Below are 15,552 nucleotides of genomic sequence, written 5' to 3'. Positions count from 1 at the left end.
TTTTGAGAAAATAACAGAGGGATAGTCCTAAATAAATATAAAAACTTAGGAAGAATTAACATTTTAATAACATTGCAGCGTCCATGTAAAGATAAATGTAGACTATCAAGCCGCTCTAATTTAGTGTTCACTGCATCTATCACAGATAGGATGTTTAGATCCGGAAAAGTATCCACTGCGGGGGTTATACGCACTCCTAAGTACGTGGCTTCAGAGACAACTGGAGTATCAGAAATGAACATACCAGGCGTCTGGACCACCTGGGTCTTTGAAACATTGAGCTTATAGCCCGATACTGCCCCGAAATGCCCAGCGAGCACCTTAAGTTCCCTAAATGCAGATGAGACGTCAGCTGTTATAACGACTATATCATCTGCGTAGGCTAATAAATTATATGAAGTATTACCAACTCTTATCGGTAATATATTCTGATTAGCCTCGATTTTAGAAAGAAAAGGGTCAATATACAAGGCAAACAGCAGGGGTGAACAAGGACACCCCTGCCGCGTGCCCCTAGTAATAGCAAAAAAGTCCGTCTGCTGTCCAGAGATGCGTAACTGTGCTCTTGGAGAGATATACATTGCACGGATAGCCTGTACGAATTCAGCAGGAAATCCCTTCCATTTAAGTATGGCCCACAGAAACCCCCAGGAGACCCTGTCGAACGCCTTCTCGGCGTCCAACAGGATCAACCCGAGGGGGGAATTCGTAACATGGGCCCAGTCTAATAATGCAATGGAGCGCCTGACATGATCCGCTGTGTCCCGTCCCGGAATAAAGCCATGCTGATATATAGAAACCAACGGGATGATCACTTGTGCGAGTCGATTTGCCATTATTTTTGAGAATATTTTCGAATCGCTATTGATTAACGAAATCGGCCTAAATGACGATGGCGATAGCTCAGGTTTACCTTTTTTTTTAACAAAACTATAGTTGCATTTTGCCATGACTCAGGTACTATACCCTGCTGGGCAGCTCTTAATACCGCAAGAAAGAACTGTCCAATTTCAGCTAAAAAAACACCTTATAGAATTCTAATGGGACTGCGTCTGGGCCACTAGCCTTACCATTAGCCAGAAATTTTACGGCAAGCTCGACCTCCTCCCATTGAATGGGTGCGTCCAGAAACTCAGCCTGTTCATGAGAGATAGTAGCAGTCTCAATACCTACTAAAAAGTCTTCCACAGCCCTATCTATATTTGACCTAGAAATATCTTCCCTATAGAGAGAAGAATAAAAATCCAGAAACACCTCATTGACCTTCTCCTGGGTATCATATATTGTTCCTTGTTCATCTTGTATTTTTACAACCAAGCTCTGTATACTTCGCTGACGAAGTCTCTTAGCAAGGACCCTGCCAGAGTTCTCCCCGAACTCATATAGCTCTGTACGATACTGAAGATACTTTAATGCTAGGTCCTGACCAAGAGACTCCAACAGCCGGGCTTTCAAAATTGCTACTTTTTGTTGACTAAGCTCTATGTCACATCCATTGTGAATATTTAGAATAAGATCAGTTTCAGCCTCCTAAGCTCTTTCATGCCAGTGCGCATGCGTTCTTGCTCTGACTTCCACCTATAAGAGGAGAAACTTTTAGTCTCACCCCGTAATCCGGCTTTCAGGGTATCCCAAACTATTTGATCTGTAGCCATCCCCCTATTAATATTCAGAAATTGGACAACCCATTTTTTAATATATAAGCAATATTCCTCCTCAAATAATAGCTTCCTGTCGAACGTCCATTCCCGGGAAGGTTTCCTGATTCGAGGCCAGGGGCATTCGGCAATCAAAGGATAATGATCTGAAAGAAGCTGTGGCGGGCAAAAAATGACAGAAGAAACTGCCACCAGTTTTGAAAGAAAAACAAAATCTAGTCTAACATTTTTTTTATGAGGTATAGAATAAAACGTAAATCCATCTTCTGTTTTATTATGTAAAAACCATAAATCCTCAAGGCCATGTTCCTGAAGAAGAGCCTGAAGAGCTTTGAATACTTTTGGCTTTCTCCCAATATAATTATAACCTCTAACTAAATCAGAGTCGCTTGAGATATTAATATTCATGTCTCCACAGAAGAAAAGTGGGCTAGGCCATGCTGCCAATTCTACATCCAAGTATATCAACACGTCAGGTTCATCTAAATTCGATCCATAGACATTATAAATCGTTAAAGGTTTGCCACCTATACACAGTTCAGCTATGGCCCACCCACCCATTCTATCCCCCAATGTCCTTTTACATATGCCTACACCATGCCTTATAAATATGGCTACCCCTCTGATCATGGAAGTCTGTTTAGAACAGACTAAAGTCTCATACCCATAGAGCCTAAGACACTCCCGCTTCCCCCACGGTACATGTGTCTCCTGTATACATAATATGTCCAGTCGCATAGAATTAACAATTTTAGAGAACAATGCCCGCTTTTTAGGGTCGTTGAGGCCACATACATTCCAAGTACCTATGACAAGTTTATCCTGCCCCATAAAAAAATAGAAAAATCAAACGAAGATTAGCTTTCCTCAGCCTTAAAAAAGTACCATAATACCTACAAGCCGTCAAAAAAACAAAATGACCTGCCAATTCTGCAATGTTAGTCTCAAATTTTTTTGAATTTAGAACCTCCATACCCTTCCGCCCCCCCACCCTGTCGCACCCTGCAACGCCCACCCCCCCCATACCCCCACCACCCAAAATGAGGCTTAAGGACCCTGTCCTCAGCGATGTAGAGGTGCTACAACGGTTCCCCCACCCCATCAAATTCCCTACCACACTCATGTGTCACTCTCTTTCCTCTCTGTGAAATTGATTATCTTTAGCGAGTTTAAATTAATTTTTTTTAGGCACCCTGTTCTTGAACCAAGTCAAATGAGAACTGTGGGTTACAAAGCAACATGATTACAGGGAAGCAAAACCAATACATTGCCTGAAAAACAGAGCTTCCCCTACACTGCCTATACTTCCCCTACACTGCCTGTACATACCTAAATATACATTACATTACGTTGTCATCATCGTTAAGGCTTAGGTAAATAACAAAACAAACAAGAGAGTAAGGTGCCTTATTATAGCATCAAGCATTCTTAAAGGAAAACTTATCCTTAGAAAGAGATATGCACCTGTTAATGCTTCAATGAATAACCAAAACAGTGATTAATCCTTCCCACCACCCTATAAACCTAATACGATTAAGCCAAGCATTACAAAATCCCTATATCAGAGCCCAAAACAATGTTACTTATTTCTTGACATTTTTCTCCAGGTCCTTTAAATAGTCCTGCGCCATCCTGCCGGATGTAAAGAACCGCGTCTGACCATTGATGATGACTTTTAGTTTGGAGGGATTCAGCAAGAAAACCTGGGCACCTATTGCTTGAAAGGGGGCGATTAATTTCCGCATTTGCCATTGTTCATTGGCAGTCGTTGGGCAAAAGTCCGGGCGGACAAAGAAATCACACCCCATACCAGATCGTTTTTTCTCCGGCCTTACCAAATCATAGAGAGCATCTCGCAACAAATAGTTATTCAAGCAAATTAGTATTGCCCTTGGGTATAAGTTCTGGTCACCTTGTCTCCCACGCTGTCGCAGCACAAACGGGAACCTATGGGCACGAATTACCTCCTTTTCCCAGTTCCAAGAGGCCAATTCTGGAAAAGCTTCCTTAAACAGCTGGACCACAAACTTACGAGAGTCTGTCCCCTCTTTCGTTTCTGCGATTCCTAACACGTGTAGGTTGTTGCGGCGTGCTCTATTCTCTAGGTCCGTCAGCTTCCAATCCACATCGGCCCTTGATTTCTGTATAGACTCTACAACCGTTTGTTGTTTCGCTAAAACATCTTCCACAGAGGACACTCTCTCCTCTACTTCAACCACCCGTGACGTTACTTCAGAACAAGTTTTTATTAGCCGCCGTACAGTGTTCTGCAATTTTTTTACAGCTCCTTGCGTTCGCTGACCCTCAGTTTTTGTTTCACTACGGTGAGCCATTACAGTCTTGTAGATCAAGCCAAGCGGAATTGAGCCCTCATCGAGCTCTTCTTCCAGATTGATCTGTGCCAGAGGCTGGATTCGAGCACGCTGTGCTCCTTCACTGATTTCCGTTATTTTCCTCACCGTGTCCTGAGAAGGAGACAGTTCGAATTCATCTCCTTCCTCATCATCTGGGAGGTCCCCCCAGTCCCCAAGATTACTGGCACTGTCCAGTTCATGTTCCTTATCAGAAAGGGTCGTTGGGTCTGACATTGAATAAAATTTGCCATCTGACTCAGATTCAAGGCCTTTATCCATTCCCTGAACAGATAGTTCACCATTGATTCTTGGCTGAGGAGTGGCAGCATCCATTGCACTTCCCGATGTGACTACTACTAGAGGAGCCGAATTGTCCTTTGTAGCTGCAGAAGCCTCTTTCCTGCCAGCACCCACTGTAGGAGTACTGCGGAGGGTTTCCACGTTGTTTTTCTCCATGCATTCCGCTGTCTCTTTCGGCTTGGCGGCCCGTCTTTTGTCGAAGATAGCTGCGACCATCTTTTGTTTAATCGGTGTCTCTTGGCTCTGGTGTGCTGCTGAGTCCCGATACTGAGACTGTATGGCTCCCAAAGCCCCTTGCCCCCCTTGCACTAGCAGCTGTGAGTCAACGTCTAATCCGGGCTGATGTTTCTCAGTCTGCGCGCTAACATTACCAATGCCAGCTGCTCCACTACCGAAGTTACCATTGTTACAAGTAGTAGCCACCTTACCAACTGCCCCTAAAGTTTTGGAGCCAGCATCCGTAGCATTCTGTTCACCCCCCGCAGCAGTCACGACCGGTGTTTCAACATTCACACCGCCTTTGTTCCTCAAACCACCCCTTCCCTTCGGCGCCATCCTTGCTGCAGGAAAGAACAGAGTCTATTGCAAGTTATAAAATGCTTGAAAAAAAGAAGTGCTTTCAACGAGAGTCTATATTTCTTTTTTTTTTTACGATAGGAACAAATTCTCTTTTCTCCCTTTACCTGAGACGCCTTCAGGAAAAGTAAACCAGTCACACCACAAGTCTGATGTAAAAGATCTTTTCGGTAGATTGAGAAGCTGCGCTGGTATTGCTTCACGAACGAGCCGTTCAGAAACTTCACCCCGCCTCGCAGCTTGTGACTCGGAAACTGAGCCGGACACCGGCTGGGGTTATTCTCGAACAAACAGGGCAGCAAAGAAGGGCTGTAGCAGGGAGCGGTAGATGAAAGGCGAAAAAAGGCGAGAAAGGTGAGCAAATACCCGCCTCGCTCAGCCCTGCTCGGTCGTAGGCTCAATGCTCCGCTCCGCTCCTGTTCCGTCAATTACCCTCAGCTGGGTCCAGTGCCGCGAGAGACCGCCCCTGGCCGCCGAGCTGGTCCCCTTCACCGCAGACGTATTTTTCTGAAGCTGCTACAGATCCTTGACTAAACAGAGAAAGGGCGACACTGTAGCAACTAAACAGGTCAGTCACAACAAATTATACACCGCTCTCGCTCTGTTGTTCGGCGGGAGAATCACCGATGGTAGGGATTTTGAAAGGGGTCATCGGAGGAGCACCTCACTCGGCCACAGTAGCGGCCGCCATCTTGCCTCCGCCACTTCCTACTACTGGGTTTTTGGGTGAGACGGTGCCCATCTGTATTCAGGATGGCCCATCTTCTACTGCAACTACCTGGGGTGTTGGCCCTTGGATGTTTTCTGGGCGCTATGCCTGGTTTCGCTCCTCTGTGCTGATTATGATTGATGTGCACCTGCCAGTGTCGCTATGTTTTCCTTGTCTATTACTTGCTGCCAGAGATTATTGGCAATGCTTATGAAGCCTTTTCTTTGGTTTGTCTTTGCCTTTTTTGAAATACCAATAAAATCAATTATAAAATAAAAAATAAAAAAATCCTTTGTTGGATCTTCAACAGCAAATTCGTGTTTCAGGAATTTGATCAAAGAATTGATATTTGTCGAACACATAAAATCAAAATATAATCACTTGCAAATATAGCCCACCAAGACAATCATGAATTGTTTATTGTAAGGCAACAAATCACAAAGACTACCAACGGGCAAAGAAACCTTTTACCATGCTTCACAAGGAAAAGGCACTGGATGCAGAGGAGTTTCCAAAGTCCTCCAATATTTGACTGATAATAAATATGTGGCACATTAAACAATCCATTTGGCAACTTTCTTTTTAATCACGTGAAGGCCACCATTAATACTGATTTAGATGTTTGCATGTACCAGAGACACCAAAGTGACCCTCGTAGGCAATCATCATTAAAGAATTGCGCATCTATGCTGGTGGAATGAACAGACCATGGAGCATAAACATATAATTGATTAAGGATAATTTGCTAGCCACATAGGATAAAAAAACACATCCTTGTCATACGCTTCTTCCCAGTCTTGCTGAAAAAACACCATTACACTCCTGCACAGCATCGACTGCAATTACCACACCTTCCACATCATGCAGATCGCCATTTTGAGCATTACCACCTAAAGGCATCCTTGACAAACAGTTTGCTCTGTATGTAGTGTTTACCACCACAAATATAATGTAATACAAAAACTATTCCTGAATGCAAGCTAAGATACTAACTAACCTCGCTTAGGCTCTAACAACGCCGTAGCATCAACACCTATATATCAACAGCTTTTGATCAGCAAAGATGTCAAACTGGGAATACAGCATCCGTTTTAAATGTTTCATCCACCAGCTGTAGTTCACGGCTTCCTGCTCAGTTGTTTACTAAAGGTGCCCTTAAGCACCTTGAAACAACATCAACTGTTTGTTCTTTACCTTCAACCAACTGTGCCAGTACGCGGCCATCGTACGCAAACACAACCTCAGCATAATCTCCTACGCCGACGATACCCAGCTGATCCTCTCCCTGACGAACGACCCCGCCGCCGCCAGAGCCAACCTGCACGAAGGGATGAAAGAGGTAGCCGAGTGGATGACGACCAGCCGCCTGAAACTGAACTCAGACAAGACGGAGGTCCTCATCCTGGGCTCCTCACCCTCCGCCTGGGACGACTCCTGGTGGCCCCCCGCCCTGGGCACCGCACCCAAACCGACAGACCATGCACGCAACCTGGGCTTCATCCTGGACTCCTCCCTCTCCATGACCAGGCAAGTCAACAACGTCTCCTCGGCGTGCTTCAACATCCTACGCATGCTACGGAAGATCTTCTGGTGGATCCCCACCGAGACCAGGAAGACCGTCACCCAGGCCCTCGTCACCAGCCGACTGGACTACGGCAACGCCCTCTACGCCGGGACCACCGCCAAGCTCCAGAAGAGACTCCAGCGGATCCAGAACGCCTCAGCCAGACTCATCCTCGACATCCCACGAACCAGCCACATCTCCGGACATCTGAGAGACCTTCACTGGCTCCCCGTCAACAAAAGAATCACCTTCCGCCTCCTCACCCACGCACACAAAGCCCTACACGACCAAGGCCCGAGCTACCTCAACAGCCGAGTCAACTTCTACGCTCCCAAACGCCACCACCGATCAGCCAACCACGCCCTCGCCGCCGTCCCCCGCATCCGAAGAGCGACTACAGGAGGAAGGTCCTTCTCCTACCTGGCCGCCAAGACCTGGAACTCCCTCCCGACCGACCTGCGCCTGACCCAAGACCACCTCTCCTTCAGGAAGAAGCTGAAGACCTGGCTGTTCGAGCAGTAGCGGCACCCCCCCCCCCCCCCCCAGCGCCTTGAGACCCTACGGGTAGGTAGCGCGCTCTATAAGTGTCAATGATTGATTGATTGATTGCTCCTAACCCGCACTGGCTGGCATCCACAGTCAAGAAACATGTTTTGACTGCAATAAAATTCTTTAAAGCTGGTGCCTCTACAATTAGTTCTTTGATCCTCAGAAAACCCTTATTAATCTTTTATGGGCAAACAAACTTCTCACCTTTTTTAAGCAATGGGCAGAGTGGCTGGACTGTAAATGCATACCTTCTTATGAAATGTGCATAATTCTCACTTAAACCAAAAAATTAGTGCAATGCATATTTGTCCTTCTGTAGCATGGCATCTTGAATAGCCTGAATGAGTGAACATGTTGGGCTAATACCCTTGGATGTGATTGCATGACCTGAGTAGTCAACTTATCATGTAAGAAATTTGCACTTATTATGTCACAAATGAATTCCAATATCCTAGAAAACAGGCAACAATTTTCCAGTATCGCATCATGTTGCATTTTAGATTTAGCAAAAACATGAAAATTATCTTGAAATACCTGAACACTAGAAATAACTGCCAGAATGGAATTCATTAGTATTTTTTTTTTAACTTGCTGCAGAAGCCAAACTAAAAGGTAACCGCAAGAATGCGTTGGCCCCAAATGGTCTGGTAAATGAAGTCAATTCCTGAGACCCTGCAGGAATTGAAATTTGGTGTTAATCAAAGCTAATATCAAAATGTACTTCGCTTGGCCTAAATTGGACAGAAGGTTGTGGATTTACAGTAAAGAGTGCCAATAACTATTGCTGTTTAGGGAGCACAATTCAGACCATAAGTGTAGCTTATTAGATTTATTGCGAAATATCAGTAAGGGACTAACCCACTCATAGGAGTTGATTTCTTGAATGATGCCCTCAGAACACATTTTATTCAACAAAGTTCTGCACGTAAAGCTACTCGTCGTAATAAATGTACAACAAGTACTTTAAATTGTTTTCAGACTATTGATATGTATAAATTGCTTGAAGGTGCAAATCTCTTTAAGGGACATCTTAGGAAATGTGTCTAAGAACTTTTCCACTGTTTGCCCTATTTCATCACATGCATTCTCCATAACTGAAATGGGCTTATCTGAAGGGTCTACAGGATTATCTTCACCAGGTACTAGCATTTAATCTAATGTGGCCAGATCCTGCTAACTAGCAATGATTCTACTTTTGATAGCAACGTAATCTTTTGATTAATATTCTGCTGCCAAGACACATCAGTGAATCAATAAAATAACCCAGCGTACATGTGTCCTGGTCTTCAAAAATATTAGGGCGGAAATCAGGCTTATTCAAAGACATGTCTGAACCCTAGAAATAGTAAAACATTGTACCCAATATCATCGCGATGGGAGAACCTGAGTCTGCCATCATGAGTTACTTTTGGTTATCCACATTCACATCCCACCAAAATCCCTGGCCCTAGCCAAACTCTCAGTTTAAATGGCAAACACGTTTGACATATCTAAACTACACCAATCCGACTTTAACTCTACTCTGTTCACTTTCAGTGACATTTTGTTACAACTGCACACTGCCTGGTAATCTCCTGACGTCCTGCAACTATCTTTTGCCCACTGCTGGTCAATTTTTGTTATTGCCTAAGTGTGTTTTTGATTCACATCTGTAACATGCATTCTTTTTTATTACCTTTGAAAGGATTGTCTCTGAAAGACACAGCACACACAGAATCGGCATCCTGCATGGCATTAACAGTCATAGCTGAAGAAGGGATTTGCTCATTAGCTAATAAATAGCTAGACACCATAAAGTGTTCAATATTTTTCGCCAGATACACTACTTCAATTAATGTTAGATTAGTGCAACTCAATAGACACATCAGAAGAAAATTAACTGGTCTCAAATATAAGTGTAAATAAAATTCTCAAAGTCACAAATAGGTGCAAGAATCATTTAAGCAGAAATATACTCCTCCACACTCTCTTCTGGACTTTATTTTGTCTTGGCAATAGCCTCCATAGATTTGTTCTAGATATCAAATTAACCTTGAGGGGGATCTGCCTAAGGAGAGTTATCAAATATTAGTTGGTCTGCTTGTCCCAAAGTACTAAAAAAAATGGCCTCTTTTCTCTGCGGTTTAAATTTGACCCTGTCAATGGTCACTAAATCATTTTCTTAAGTGCCTATCCAACGTTCCCATGTCATTGTTGATTTTACTGGATATTATATTAAAAGGTGTTATTTGGATTCTCTGCTGTGGAATGGCCATACATCTAAGTAAGCACGTGCCCTTATTGTACACACAAGGGAGATATTGACATGCACAGTAAGTGAGCCATGTCCTTTTCACTTACTGTCTTTGACAAATTCCTGCAACAGATGATAGATAGCACGTTAGCTAGCCAAGTTCCCTTTTACTTATTCTCTTTGACAAATTCTGACAAGAGATCTTAGATGTTGCCTATCAATTTTTTTTTTTTACAATTGATCGTAAAATAATGAAATAAAGTACCTTTTATCTAGTGATGTTGATTTGTGGATGCTAGAGGCCATACATGGTTTTTGGCGCTTCTTGGTGACAAAAAGAACACAAGAAATAATTACCCACAATATTGCTGCCAGTGTGTTCACGCTTGCATGCAAACGCTGTTTATGCTCACCATAACATACATACATTATGAGTCATTGAAGAATCAGGCAATCTTGAATACCACAGCACATGTCTCACAGCGTAAGTTTTCTCGAGTGCAGACTCTCGCCACACGCTAACTAATCTTGTGCCCTCGGACACCACAAAATGATAGTAGAAGAGGGCAGTGGCAAAGATGCCCCTGACAAAATTTTGAAATCAACTGAGCGCTCCCACTGTCTTCGTACCCGCAAACCACTAGTGACTCAACACCTTCTACCGGAAGGCCAGACAATCGAAATATGCAGCAGACACTCCAATATACAAAACAAAGTGAGGTTCACAAAATCAGTCCACTTATCAGCTAATGTTGCAAAGAGCTTCTGACACTAGAAGTAGCATCTCAAAGGTTTATAACTGGTACTCCACACAGGAGCCCAGACGACAGCCAACCATCTGGATGGAAGACCAGAACCATCTGACTAACAGCACCATTTGAAAGATCTTCAATCCTGACCGATTCACACTTTAAAACATGGAAGTACAGTTGTACATCAACAAGTTAATTGGAAGGTAAATAAAGAATGACTCTTCAAGAGGCATGAAGAAACAAGTAAAGACACACATTATCTGTAACATTATATGACATACCACACTCCATGCACTCCCCTTTCAGCAAACATTGTTCAATATTTCTGGTGACCTCAACATTTCTAAATCTAACAGTTGAATGTCCTTGTTTCCTTTCATGCACTAGGCTTTGAAAATTGTCATCTCTTAAAGGCTATAACTTAAAAGAAAAGCTCCAATGTTTTCACTTCAATCATTTTGGCGAATAGCGTGTTGACACGATGAGAAATAAGATAATTTACTTTGGTAAACATTCCATTTTTTATCTCTTGTAGCAGAAACAACCCTGTTTTATGACAACCAAAATGCTTTCTTTGATCTGGGAAACTAAAAAAACAACGTTTTCTTCGTTTGTCTTTTGAAAAAATGCAAAGCTGCAGATTCCGCTTCCTCTGAAACAACTCAGAGACCCAGACACAAACATTCAAATTGTGGTACTCAAACCCCAGGAAAAGAACAGTATATGCTTCTCTTCTGCAAGCTTCCAGAGACCACTACCCACAATGCAACAAGCCCCTGCGTGACGCTGATATCACAAACCTCAATTTTTAACACCCAGCACTCCCTCTACACTAAACACTACCTGCTGATCAGGACTAGTTCTAAAGTATCTGAAGTAGGTACAGTACTACCATTGGTCTTGAAAATTAAACCGTCAGCAGGCTTTAGAAATATGCAGCATTGTCAACACCACATGTTTTCTTTGGTTAAGACTAAAAATAATGGTAGAGTGGCTGTAAATTAAGTGAAATAGGTTTATTGTAATATTTCTTAAAAGACTGTACACTTGATCGATGCATGGTGAAACAGTCACAAGAAAAATCTGCTGTAATAGTTTCTTGATATTATTAAGGCAATGTGTATATGGTATTGGGTTACTTAGCATCATCACAACAGAGAAGACACAAACTCTCCTGTCATTTCTCCTTCTCGCTTAGGTGTGCAGAGAGTAGAGACTAAATGGATGAAGGTAGACGGAGGACTTGCGCCATTATACAGCTTCCTTCAAGGTTCAGGACACCCAGAGGTTGTCTCGATTCGCATCTGCCTTTCAATCACTTGCCACGGCTCTCTGGAGACTTGGGCGAGCTAGGCAAACGACGGTAATATTAGCTTCCCTGTCTGACATTACAGATGTCTAAATTATACTTTCCTGTGTGAAATTAGATCTAAATGTTCTGTTTTTCACTGATGAGACGTAACAGCAATGAACTGCCGGGTTTAAAAACCAGTGCCATGATAATCGCTTCCAAAATAAATATGAATTCTACATCAGTGGTGTTGACTGCTCCAATATAAATTGAACAGGCCGACTTTCTTCACAACTTCACGTTTCTACGGCGGTTCACGAATATCTGTTATATTCATTTTCTGCATGTGCATGTCAAACCTTATGAATATACATATTGTTTCGGTAAGTCCTGAAACCCTGCCCATGTTGCTGCATGGATACAAACGTTCTTGACATTTGCCAAGTGCTAGTTATTAAGTTCAAGAGATGGCAATGTTGTGAAGTGCTTGAAGCTGACACCTCCAGTCTATTGGGCAATACTGACAGTATCGAAGTTGGCACTACCTGTAATGGCACAGAATAAGTAAGTGTCAGATCTCCCTTAGAATCCTGGCGTGACCGAATGCGTGCTTTCCAGAAGCTTTTCACTGACTAAAAAAGAGAAAGGGTAATCTTATATTCATAATGCAACTCCACGACCCCATAGGGACTTCAAAATTCAACGAGGCAAGACCAACAAGACTCAGGGGACTACTGGGCCGCAGCGTGCGTCCCTTTGCTTAAAAGCAAGCAGGGGGTGTGCAGCAACGAACACGTTCATTAACAAACAGTATCAACAACTAACTGCATGCCCTCTACAAGACTGTTTCGGAATATTCTGCGATCACGAACAGTATTGCTACAACACCACTTTTATTTTCGCTTTTAACATCTGATGTTACAGTTGTCACTTTAAACGCGCCATGTCAATCCTATTTTCCCATTTAACGGAATACCCAGGACTAGAGAAATGTATCGGCTAGTAACTGGAAACCAACTGAAAAGACGCCTTATTTTCTATGCCGGTAAAGCCTTTCAAGAATTAAAACTGCCTCCGCTCAAGAATCGTTATAATAAAACACGCGACTTGTATTTAGTCTCAGCCGGATGAAACTTTCAGGACACCCAAGCAGCGGAGATGCGCCACATACCTGTATTCTGAAGAAGAGGATTAAACCTAGCGTGCTGCCCACTTGCGCAACGCCGAGCGCAATGAGCGCGAGCAGCACGCTGCGAGGCACGCGCTGCGGTGACCGTCGCTGCTGGCAGCAGCTCGCGGACTCCTCCTCTCGCGCGCTGTCCCCCAGCTCCGCCGAGCCGCGCAGGTAGTGGTGGCCTCGGTGCGCTCCAGTGCTCGTCATCGCTACTGAGTGGTTCCGCAAAATCTGGGGAGCAGGCAAAGCACGGAAAACGTGTTCTTTTTTTCTAAACTTTTTTTAAAAGTACAAACGGGTTAAAAAAAAGTGGGTTCGTGAGAAAGACGGTCCTTATAAACTACAGGGCAGAGACTTCAGAGCGGTGGCCAATAGGGCGGAGGAGCAGAGCCGAGGCCCCGTCTCCTGCTCCACCCTTCCACGCGGGAGGCAGTTTATATTGAAGTGACAGTTTGGCACTGACGTTGCAAACCTCTGCTTGGATTCCCGCTCAGCACGCAGTGGCCATGTGGGTAGCTTGCACAATGACTTTTATGGATATGTAATGAAATTGCATTTGTCTAGAGAAGAAACATACAAAGTGTGTCATACCGACGTGTGATATTTATTTATTTATTTATTCAGAGTTTTATATAGCGCGAACAAGATCTTTACAGATATCAGAGCGCTTCACAGAGACAGGGGGTGACGATAGCATGAGGGTGACGCAAAAATATTGGGAGCAATATAAAATTCAGTAGCGTGATCGGATAGCAGTCATGTTCTAATAAAATGTCATGATATAGAATTAACCAGGCGCTAGCTTCAAACGTACAGTTTATTTTCATTGAGCTGCAGAGAGTAAAATACCAATGACTTGCCAACTCTGTTAGCCGAGTGTTGTGGAGGCGAAGGTTCGGGAGTGCAAGGTCCTGCTTCCTCGGTCTCCTTGTGCTAGATCTGTTAATCTGCAGTTAAAAATCAAACGGAGGTTAAACGTCTCCTTTCTAAAAGTGTCTGTGCGTAATGGGGTCACCAGGTAGTCGATTAGGGCCGACGGTGAACTAAGATTACAATATAACAGTGGTGCCGTGGAACAGTTTTCAGAGTGGGGCTGCTGCCATCAATGTTACATCAAAGAAGTAGGGAATGTGAAATTCCAAACTTCACACAAAGAATAACTGTAGAAAATGAGCTATGCCTATTTACGGCAGTGGGAAAGATGCAGTATGTAACAAGTGGCGCTTTTTGGAGCACACTGTTGCATAGTGTGGTGCCACACTCATTTGCTGACCACATTTTCCATAAAAATTAAATTTGCAGGCATGCCGTTTTATGGTTTAAATCTCTTTATTGGTTTTCAGACAGGGAAAAAGGAACAGGACCTCGTGCTCCTGTTAGACAGTGCAATTAAGACATTAAACAGTCTGCGAGGTAAACATTACTGAGTAAATGCTGAGAGCGGTTCTACAGGAGGAAACTCCCAGACACGGGAAGGAAACCACGAACAAACCAACCCCCAACCCCTCCTCTTCCCCCCCCACCCCCTGCCCACAAACCATTAAAGTAAAGAAAGGAAGGGGGAATAGTGCCGGCCTTGCATCAATCACCGTGGTCACTCGGGGTTGCGCTTCTCGGGGATCTGTGTATCTGCCAATCGTAGGAGCCTTAGATAGCGGGGGCAGGACAATTCCCCGAATTCCGCAGTGAGCAGGGTCAAGAAGGGGCGCCACAGTTCAGGAAACTCGTCCCCCCTACTAGCTATCGTGAGGGACAATTTCTCCATCCAGCCTGTGAGGTGCGCCAATGTGCAAGTATGTTTTGGATGGCAGCCCCCAGGGCAATGGCTATGAGGCGGCCTCTCCTGGATTTCAAAGGTTACATCAATGGATTGGGCAGCCCTAGGAGTATGTAAGCTGGGAAAGGTGGGAGTTGTGTGTCAAGATGAGAGTCTATTTCGTCGAGAATTGTGGCCCAATATGGTTGGATGCGAGCGCAACTCCACAATAGGTGCTCTAGGGTGCCCAACACCCCACACCCCCTCCCGCACCGGTCGCTGATGTGGGGGTCGAAGCGATGCAGAGGTTCCGGTGTGTAATACCAATAGGTGGCGACCTTGGTCAGTGTCTCAGTGAGCCCTGTGTGGTATGCCGAGTGTCGGGCCATGTAGTATATGCCACTCCATTCTTTATGGGAAAGGGTCCTACCTAGCTCTCATTCCCACCGCACCCTCCCAGCATTGTATGTATGGGTGGAGGCCGCTAACAGGTGCTTATACAGATCAGAGATCAGTTTTTTGTCCGAAGATCGAGTAATCAGCCACTTCTCATAAAGGGTTAAGAGGCGTTGAGCTCCAGGTCTAATTTGTGGTTGAAGTGCCCAGTGTCTGAGTTGTAAGTAGTGCCTTCTGTCC

At 44.2% G+C, this 15,552-nt stretch overlaps 1 protein-coding gene across 1 annotated transcript in view; it reads right to left on the bottom strand.

The window, feature by feature from the left end:
• Positions 1 to 13,433, bottom strand: part of TNFSF11 (TNF superfamily member 11) — a 222,745-nt gene extending 209,312 nt beyond the window's left edge. The window contains exon 1 of the mRNA XM_078657288.1: positions 13,158 to 13,433. Within this exon, the coding sequence (XP_078513414.1) occupies positions 13,158 to 13,367 (210 nt within the window). The 5' untranslated portion in view covers positions 13,368 to 13,433. The remainder of the gene's footprint in view (positions 1 to 13,157) is intronic.
• Positions 13,434 to 15,552: the final 2,119 nt, after the last annotated feature.

This window comes from Lissotriton helveticus, chromosome 8 (assembly GCF_964261635.1).
Source record: "Lissotriton helveticus chromosome 8, aLisHel1.1, whole genome shotgun sequence".
NCBI classification, from domain to species: Eukaryota; Metazoa; Chordata; class Amphibia; order Caudata; family Salamandridae; genus Lissotriton; species Lissotriton helveticus.
Note: the sequence above shows the minus strand (reverse complement) of the source record. Positions and strands in the feature narration are given on the sequence as shown.